Here is a 10448-nt window from a genome sequence, read left to right on the forward strand (position 1 = left end):
TTCATTTTTAATTTATTTTAATATAGGTGATTGGAGTTGTGCTTCAAAAATTTCAACAGTTCAGCAGTATTTTATCTGCCAACAATAAGCTCTTTACTTGATTGCACCATGAAAAAGCTGCTAGTGAGACTTGAGCACAGAAGTGGACTTGAAGAGCCCAAAGCCATTGTTTCCAATGAAGTCTTAAGCTTCGATGCTTTCTAGTCACCACTGAGATCCCCCATAACGTCAGGATGGCAAGCAGGAGAAAATCAACAACACCTTGCATGGTCCTTGCCAGTGACCAGGATCCAGACATTGAGCTGATATCAGATGTGGACGAGGGTCCTCCTGTCCTTACGCCCGTAGATGACAGCAGAGCAGAGAGTGTCTCAAGTGATGATGAAGTCCACGAATCTGTGGATTCTGACAATCAGCAAAATAAAAAAGTTGAAGGTGGCTATGAATGTAAATATTGTACTTTTCAAACTCCAGATCTAAATATGTTTACTTTCCATGTGGATTCAGAACATCCCAATGTAGTGCTAAATTCATCCTATGTTTGTGTTGAATGCAATTTTCTTACCAAAAGGTATGATGCACTTTCTGAGCATAACCTAAAACATCACCCAGGAGAAGAGAATTTCAAGTTGACTATGGTGAAACGTAATAACCAGACAATCTTTGAGCAAACAATAAATGATCTGACTTTTGATGGTAGTTTTGTTAAAGAGGAGAATGCAGAGCAAGCAGAATCCATAGACGTTTCTTCAGGAATCTCTATCAGTAAAACTCCTATTATGAAAATGATGAAAAACAAAGTAGAAAACAAACGAATTACAGTTCATCATAACTCCGCCGAGGATGCTTCTGAAGAGAAAGAGAATGAAAGCAAGCCAGTTCGCGAAGAAAATGTAGAAAATGCAAGTTCTTCAGCTTCAGAATCCAGTACAAGTACTTCCATTGTGAACAGAATACATCCAAGTGCTGCCAGCACAGTAGTGACCCCTGCAGCGGTTCTTCCTGGACTAGCACAGGTGATAACTGCGGTATCCGCTCAGCAGAACTCTAACTTGATTCCCAAAGTCTTAATCCCTGTTAATAGCATTCCTACCTACAATGCTGCATTGGATAACAACCCCCTTTTACTGAATACCTACAACAAATTCCCTTACCCGACAATGTCAGAAATTACAGTTCTTTCTGCTCAAGCAAAATATACAGAGGAGCAGATCAAGATATGGTTTTCAGCCCAACGTCTAAAGCATGGCGTTAGTTGGACTCCTGAGGAAGTAGAGGAGGCAAGAAGAAAACAGTTCAATGGGACAGTACATACCGTACCTCAGACGATCACTGTCATTCCGACACACATTTCCACGGGGAGTAATGGTTTACCATCTATTTTACAGACATGCCAAATAGTTGGCCAGCCGGGTCTGGTTCTTACCCAAGTAGCTGGAACAAACACCTTGCCAGTGACAGCACCTATAGCCTTGACCGTGGCAGGGGTTCCAAATCAAACAAATGTACAGAAAAGCCAGGTACCTGCCGCGCAGCCTAGTGCAGAAACAAAGCCAGCCACAGCAGCTGTTCCATCTTCTCAGAATGTCAAACATGAAACTGCACTGGTCAACCCTGATTCATTTGGCATTCGGGCAAAAAAGACTAAAGAGCAGCTGGCAGAATTAAAAGTTAGCTACCTTAAAAATCAGTTTCCTCATGACTCAGAAATCATCAGACTCATGAAAATAACTGGCCTGACAAAGGGCGAGATTAAAAAGTGGTTTAGTGACACCAGGTACAACCAGAGAAACTCGAAGAGTAATCAGTGCTTACATCTCAACAGTGATCCCTCCGCCACCATTATTATAGACTCCAGCGACGAAACCACAGAATCCCCAACTGTAGCCACTTCGCAGCCTAAGCAGTCCTGGAACACTTTGCCCGACTTCACTCCTCAGAAGTTCAAAGAGAAAACTGCAGAGCAGCTTCGTGTCCTTCAGGCAAGTTTTCTCAACAACTCTGTACTTACAGATGAAGAGTTAAATAGGTTACGAGCGCAAACCAAACTTACCAGGAGGGAAATCGATGCTTGGTTTACAGAAAAGAACAAATCAAAAGCTTTAAAGGAAGAAAAAATAGAAGTAGATGAAAGCAATGCAGGTAGTTCCAAAGAAGAAGCTGGAGAAACTTCTCCTGGAGATGAATCTGTCCCACCTAAATCCGGGAGTGCAGGCAAAGTATGTAAAAAAACACCCGAGCAGCTACACATGCTTAAGAGCGCATTTGTCCGAACACAGTGGCCATCACCAGAAGAGTATGACAAACTGGCTGAAGAAAGCGGGCTTGCCAGGACAGACATAGTTAGCTGGTTTGGGGACACCCGCTATGCCTGGAAGAATGGAAACTTGAAATGGTACTACTACTATCAAAGCTCCAACTCGAGCAGCATGAATGGTCTCTCTTCCCATAGGAAAAGAGGGAGAGGGAGACCCAAGGGACGGGGAAGGGGGAGGCCCCGTGGGCGGCCCAGAGGGGGAAAAAGAATGAACAACTGGGACAGGGCACCTTCGCTCATTAAATTTAAAACTGGAACTGCAATACTTAAGGATTATTACCTGAAACACAAATTTCTCAATGAGCAAGACCTGGATGAACTTGTCAACAGATCACATATGGGCTATGAGCAGGTCAGAGAATGGTTTGCAGAAAGACAGAGAAGATCTGAGTTAGGGATAGAATTATTTGAGGAAAATGAGGAGGAAGATGAAGTTATTGATGACCAGGAAGAAGATGAAGAAGAAACAGATGATAGTGACACTTGGGAACCCCCGCGGCATGTGAAACGGAAGCTTTCCAAATCGGATGACTGAAATGTAAGTTTTTAACCTGCAAATGTCTTCCTTGCAACCCTCCCTTCACTAGTGCTTCATTTTCATTTAAAGAACTAATTCAAAAGCAAAAACTAAAGAAGAAAAGTATACCAAAGGGGTGAGAATTGTTCAGAACAGTTTTAGGAAACATGGTAAAAATAAGGTATCTCTATTCTTCATCATATTGCCCTCAAAACTTTACTAGATTTTTAACTTGAGTTTAAAATGCTTTTGTATTAAATTATTCAGTATTTTTTCTATTAAAATCCAAAGGTTTGTTTTAGGCCCTATATAAATTTATGTTTGCCCAGGTAGCATCTGTCTTTTTTAATCATAATATAAATTATTTCTGTATTAGAAAATCAAAAGGCAAATAATATATTTGATGTGTGTGTGTGTGTGTGTGTGTGTGTGTGTGTGTGTGTGTGTGTGTGGTACTGGAGATGGAACCCAGGGGCATTCTACCTCCGAGCTACACCTGGCCCTATTTTTTATTCTTTATTTTGAAACAGGGTCTCACTAAGTTGCAGAGGTCCTCACTAAGTAGCTGAGGCTGTCCGCGAACGACGATCCTCCAGTCTCAGTCTCCCGGATGCTGGGATTACAAGCGTGTGCCACCACGCCCTGCTTATATTTGATACTATTATTTTTGTGTGTGTGTGGGTTTGGGGATGGAACCCAGAGGCATTTGACCTCTAAGCTATACTTCCCTGCCCTATTTTTTATTCTTTATTTTGAAACAAGGTCTCACTAAGTTGCAGAGGGCCTCACTAAGTAGCTGAGGCTGTCCGTGATCCTCCAGTCTCAGCCTCCCGAATGCTGGGATTACAAGCGTGCGCCACCATGCCCAGCTATATTTGATATTAAACTAACTCAGTTACCTAAAAATCTTTTCAATCTTTGATATAAAATCTGCTCCAGCACAAGTACCGTGTTTGGTTAAAAAATAAATTTACTGTATTTGGTTAAAAAGTAAATCTCTGGCCGGGCGTGGTGGCACACGCTTGTAATCCCCGCGCTTGGGAGGCAGAGACAGGAGGATCGCACAGGTTCGAAGCCAAACGCGCGCGCTGGCTTAGGAGACCCTGTTTCCAAATAAAAATATAAAAATAGGACTGGGAGTGTAGCCCGGAGGTAGAAGGGCTTCCAGGAACCCCAGTACCACCAAAAAAAAAAAAAAAAAAGTAAATCTCTGTAGTTTTAAAAGTGCAAACAAATATGGTTTAAGTTTGAAAGGTTTTGACATGTTTTTAAAATGATAATTCTTTTCTAGATTAAAGTAATTAAACGTTTACTGTAGTTGCAAATCAGTTACCTGACTTGGAGTTAAGATTTTAATTCTTAATACTTCTGGAATTCAGCAACACGGTTTTGTTCTTTTCTGTTCCTGTTTTGAAAACAATGTAGTTGTCATGACATGTCTGAGTATGTCTGTCCATAGTCCAAATAGCCTCTTGATATCAGAAATCACTGCGGTGTTTTCAAGCAGGAAGGGACGAAGTGAGGCCTGGACCCTGGTGGTTATTTTGCAAACGAGCATACTTGCTTACTTGCTTGGCTTTTACAACCTTAACTCATCCCTTATTTTTATGATCTCTTATTCCGTAGTATTTCCTTAATTCCCCCATGTTTTCTCCCTGGCTTATTTATTTTAACAATTATTTATAGAGATTCTAACATGTGCCAGACTCTAGTCATTTCTTAGCAATCCCTTTTCAGGTTTTCTTCTCATTAACATTTTTTAAGGTAGAAAAACAGATGAGTTAAAATGTACCTATTTTTAAAAGCAATATAAATCTCATTCCAGGTTTTGGGCATAATATAAGCATTGTTAAGTTACAAGAAGCTAACCAGTTTTGTGCAGCCCTATTAGCCCCCTACTTCCTCATGTCCGAAAGCCTTCAGGAAAGGCTTTGTTCTGACCCAGATGCATAAAATATTTTTAACAGGCATTTTTTTTTTATTGCTAAACACAAGAATGTGCACTCAGCCAACATTAAATCAACAAATTTGTTGCTGCAGTGAATTGTTGTTTCAGACTTTGCAGTGATATTTTGGGAGTTGTGACCTAAAAATAACATGAATTTTTCTGTGTGATTTACTTTGACCATACTTTAAATTGGTGTGGATAATTATTATATTATATATTAACACTATTATAGATTCTAATTATGGTTAAAAAAATTCACATAAAACTACAGCTCTCAGCTGGGAGTGGTGGCGCACGCTTGTAATCCCAGCATTCGGGAGGCTGAGACCGAAGGATCACGGTTCGCGGACAGCCTTAGCTACTTAGTGCGGCCCTCTGCAACTCAGTGAGACCCGGTTTCAAAATAAAGAATAAAAATTGGGCTGGGGGTATAGCTCGGAGGTCAAATGCTCCTGGGTTCCATCCCCATACCCGCAAAACAAAACAAAACAAAACACCATAGCTCTCAGAGATTTGCATTACAAGTATTATTGGTTTTATGCTATACATAGAATTGTATAAGACTTGCATTTAAAATATACAAAAAAGCCGGGTGTGGTCGCTCATGCTTGTAATCTCAGTACTTGGGAGGCTGAGACAGAAGGTAACTTTCAAGGCATCTTCAGCAGCTTAGTGAGGCTCTGAGCTACTTAGTGAGAAAATGTTTCCAAATAAAATATAAAATACATCTGGGGCTGTACCCCAGAGGTAGAAGGCCCCTGGGTTCCATCCCCAGTACCACACACACACACACACACACACACAAGCCTAAAATTATAAAACATTAGTTAGCAGTTGTCATTGATTTATAATAAAGTAATTTTTCACTAATTAGAGGATTTGCCATAAATTTCCTCTAAGTTATTTCTTACTTGGGCACAATCACATATGCCTGTATTCTCAGCCACTTAGGAGGCTGAAGCAGGAGGACTTCAAGTTTGAAGTCAGCCTTGGCAACCTAGCAAGACCTTGTTTCAAAATAAAAAGGTGCTGGGCATCGTGGTGCACGCTTGTAATCCCCGCGCTTGGGGGGCTGAGACAGGAGGATTGCACAGGTTCGAAGCCAGCCTCAGCTACTCAGTGAGGCTCTCAGCAACTTAGACCCTGTTTCCAAATAAAATATAAAATAGGTCTGGGAGTATAGCCCGGAGGTAGAAAAGCCCCTGGGTTCCATCCTCAGTACCACTAAAAATAAATAAAATAAATAAATTAATAAATTAGGCTCAGGATAGAGCTCAGGCGTACTTCAGATATAATTTCTGGGCTCAATTCCCAGTTGAAAAAAAAATACTCAAGCCTTCTAGAAATAGTTTTTGTAGGAAATAAAGTACATATTTAACTTGTATAAAAACAGAAAAATACAGGTCTTTAGATTTCATAATTTATTATAAATCCTGACAATGAATATATTCTTCCTACTAATAATTTTAAAGTAAGTGATTAGAGAAAGTTGATGGAAGTCCATAAGCAAGCCTGGAGTGGAGGGGCATATACATGTATGAATTTCACATGAAGTATGGTGCATTATATGAGATGTATATGGTAAGTGGTCTCAGTATTATTAGGAAAATCAGAGGATGTGTTTCATGGCGAATTGATAATTTTTGTTCTAAAAGTGTTAAAAATTAAAATATGGCTTTTTTCAAGTTTCAGTTTTTTGTGATTTTTTTTTTCTTTTATAGCTGCTTCAAAATGTTGAAGGAGAATCTATTTTCAACTCAAGATGTCTGATTTACTGTGAATGGGCCCAATCTTTGATGACACTGAAAATGTTTGGGGGCGTATACTCTCTCAAAAAACAGGATCCAATATCCAAAAGAAATGGAACTTAATGTTGTGCCAAAGTTAAACTACTGCAGTTGGCGGAAGTTCTGCAATGTAAATAGAACACTAGTTTAAAAAATCTTGTAAAAATTTGAATTTTAATTCAGTACAATTTTATTCTGATACGATGGAGACATTCTGAATCTTAGACTTTCTGAGGGGGTTATTGACCACTAGAACTTGTCCTCATGTTTAGTCCAGTTTACTACTGTGTGTCTAGTAAGTTGGGCTGTATTGCCTATATTCTTGATATGTGATTAAGCTTATAGCTTTGAGTGACCAAACATTTTACAGAGCAAAAATTGTCAGAAATGGGAAAACAAAAAAACCAAACCCTGATTTATTTTGTGTCTTATTCATCAGGCCCTGCACCAAGATTGAAAGTTGTGCCTGGACTTACACAATTTCAAGTGTAAATGTAGCTTATTTACACCTGTTGAGAACAGTAGGATTCCGTGGTGTCACTGGCCCTTAATGATTGGATCTTTCATTAAACACACTCATGGATACCACTATTTCTACTTGTGATGCTTTTGTTACTTTTTTCATTCGAAGCTGATTTGCTTTTTATTAAGTGGAAAATAATACTAAAGAAGGAAAAGAAAGTGACAAAAAGTTGAATAGGGTGAGACTCTAAAATAAAAGTTGTACCAAAAATGTGAAAAAGAATCATGTAGTAAATATATACTTAGTGTTTTCTTACAATTGTGTGGAAATGAGAAATGTTCATACAGGTATCAGATCAGAATTTTCAAGAATTATATTTCGGTGAAATTCTACCATGTGTCATGATTTCAAAGTGAACAGAGAAAAAATTCTGAACTGATCCGAATGAGTTAACGTTAGCTTTTCACTTAGGAATCACAGAAATGTTAACTGTTAACTCTTGAGGTATCGGGAGACCGAAAGTTAACACTAACTCAAAACGTTGTAAAGATCGGTGCTGTTCATTCATGTTGAGGACCTTTTCTTTTGTGACCATAGGACCATTTTCTCAAAACGTGCTTTCTCTGTAGAAGAAATGTTCAGTTGAATTAGCTTTGGATTTTAAGATGTTTTTCTGAATGATCACATGTAGTGAGGTTGGCCAGTTTTTCTAAATTAATGAATACTAAATATTAAGCTCTTGGTTCAATGTTTGTCAGCTAATGAAAATGTTATGAAAAAGCCTTGAATATGCATGCTGCTTTCATTTTTATAAACTTTTATTTTTTAACTATAGCTTTATTAGGAAAATTCCAAAATGCTGCAATTTAGCCGATTCCTTCACTCAGACAGTTGGCTTTGTGGGTGGCTTTTTTCATACTACTGTTAACTTTTTTAAAAAAGAAGCAATGTAAAAACTGTAACAATTGAATGCACTAAACTGTTTTTTTTCTTTTACACGTTTAAAAACTTCTTAAAGCACTCTGGATTGTAATGATTAAATTCCTCCCTTTTTTAAACCATTGCTAATGTGGTCTGAGTTTTGTTTGACAGTAATTTAATGTTTTCAGAATTTGAAATGTCAAGTATTGGAAATGAAGCCTTTGAATATATTTATGTTTCCCTTGCAATATGTTAATTCTGTATAGTTGTAAATAACTATTAATAAAATTTCTCATCTCTTTTATAGGCCTGATAAAATTCTGCTCTGATGTTTGCTAGCTTTTGAAAATATTTATTTGACAGAGCAAAAGAACCCTTCTCTCCTGGTTGATTGTGTCCTTGAATACAAATAAAAGTTAGTAGTAATTGGTAGTTTTCAGTGATTTTTTTATTAATTAAGTCAGTTTAAAAAAATTGTGGTAAAATATACAGAACATATATTTTGCCCTTACACCCATTTAACGTGTACACTTCAGTGGCATTAAATTATATTGACATGGTTGTGCAATCATCACCACTTATTTCCAAAAATTTTCATTACCCCAACAGAAACTTGTTACCACTAGCAGCAACTCTTCATCCTCCTTGATCGATTCTGTCTCTCTGAATTTGCCTATTCTTGATATTTCAAATAAGTGGAGCCATATAGTGTTTGTCCTTTTGTGCCCATCTTATTTCGCTTAGCATGATGCTTCCAAGTCCATTTATTCATGTGGCATATATCAGAATTTTGTTCCTCTCTCTGACTGAATTATATTCCGTTATATATGTACACACAGGTACACACACATTATATATGTGTGTATATTACACACATGTGTATACACATCACGCATACTGGTTAACCACTCGTGTTGACAGACCTTGGGTTGTTTCCACCTCTTGAGTCTTGTGAATAGTGTTGCAGTGAGCACTGGCACGCAGCATTTGTGAGAGTCCCTGCTTCCGTTCTTTTGGCTGTATATCTAAGAGTGGAATTCCCGAGCTGTATGGTAATTCTGTGCTTAACTTTTGGAGGAATAACCCAGCTCTTCCATATTGCCAATATATTTTCCACAGCATCTCTACATCTTACATTTCACCAGCAATGTACAGAATGTACATTTTCAGTTTTTAAAAAATTATTACACAGTGTAGTAAACTTGGAGCTAGAAAAAAAAAATCACAGTAATCTTCCGCATGAAGTGCTATCTCACTGAGGTTTGGGTTTGTACCGCCCTAATACTGTCATTGACCATTTGTTTATCTTTTTTGGACAAATGTCTGTTCAAGTCCTTTTCCCAATGTTTTGACTGGGTGGCTTCTTTGTTGTTGGTTTTTAGGAGTGCCATATATTCTGGATGGCACGGCCTTATCAAATAGCATGATCTGCAAATATAGTCAGTCCTCATTCTTCATGGTTTCTGCACACACACATTTTCCTACTCAGTAAAATTTATTGGTAACCCCAAAATAAATACAGATGGCATTTTCTTGGTCATTCCTGTACAGGCATAGAATGGCAAGAAATTCGAGTTGCTTCGTGTGCGCATCCCAGCTGAGGTCCACCGGGCAGTGCCCTGCCGTATTTCTCAATGCAAAGAAGCATCCTTTTAGTAGTCTATAGTGCCGTGTTTCCTCTGTGTGGGGTGTGTGTGTGTGTGTGTGTGTGTGTGTGTGTGTGTGTGTGTGTTTACTGGTGATTTCACTCTTTAAAATAGCCTCCATGTCTAGTGCTAAAGTGCTGTCTAGCATTTCTAAAGACAAAAAGTCTGGCTGTTGTCCTATGGAGAAAGAATTTTGATGGGCTTCATACAGCAGTTACAGTGCATCAGCCATGGGTTCAAAGTTAACGCGTCAACTGTATGTGTCAGGTGTTTCTAAAGGGAAACTCATAAAGTTGAAAATTGATTGATGAAAATATTGTGACCAGAGGCTCCCAGGATCCTGACCCAGGACCATTTGTTCTATATTAAATATAGGATCCATGTTCACAGGTTCTTTGTAGAGTGTATGGCTAGTGGGAATTAGTTGTATTTTTCTCGTTGTATTGGTTGTATTTTTACTTTCTTTTTTTGTTTGTGTGTTTTACTGGGGGTTGAACCCAGGGGTATTCTACCTCTGAGCTACACCCCCAGCCCTATTTTTTATTCTTTTTTTTTTTTTTTTTTGGTGGCACTGGGGGTAGGACTCAGGGGCTTTCTACCTCCGGGCTATACTCCCAGACCTATTTTATTCTTTATTTTGAAACAGGGTATCACTGAGTTACAAAGGGCCTCACTAAGTAGCTGAGGCTGTCCATGAACTGTGATCCTCCTGTCTCAGCCTCCCAAATGCTGGGATTACAAGTGGGTACCACCACGCCTAGCTGAATATCGATTTAAATCAATATTCATTTTACAAATTGGGTTGCAATCAGTGAATAACTGCAAAGGATCATTAACCCACATAAACCA

At 38.6% G+C, this 10448-nt stretch overlaps 1 protein-coding gene across 1 annotated transcript; it reads left to right on the forward strand.

Moving 5' to 3' along the window:
- Nucleotides 1-233: 233 nt before the first annotated feature.
- On the forward strand, nt 234-2852 carry ZHX1 (zinc fingers and homeoboxes 1; the record flags this gene model as incomplete). Its single annotated transcript, XM_080693853.1, has 1 exon — nt 234-2852. The coding sequence occupies one exon, from the start codon at nt 234-236 to the stop codon at nt 2850-2852; it is 2619 nt and encodes an 872-aa protein (XP_080549979.1).
- Between the last annotated feature and the right edge of the window lie 7596 nt (nt 2853-10448).

Source organism: Muscardinus avellanarius (genome assembly GCF_963383645.1).
Source record: "Muscardinus avellanarius genome assembly, chromosome: 4".
NCBI lineage: Eukaryota > Metazoa > Chordata > Mammalia > Rodentia > Gliridae > Muscardinus > Muscardinus avellanarius.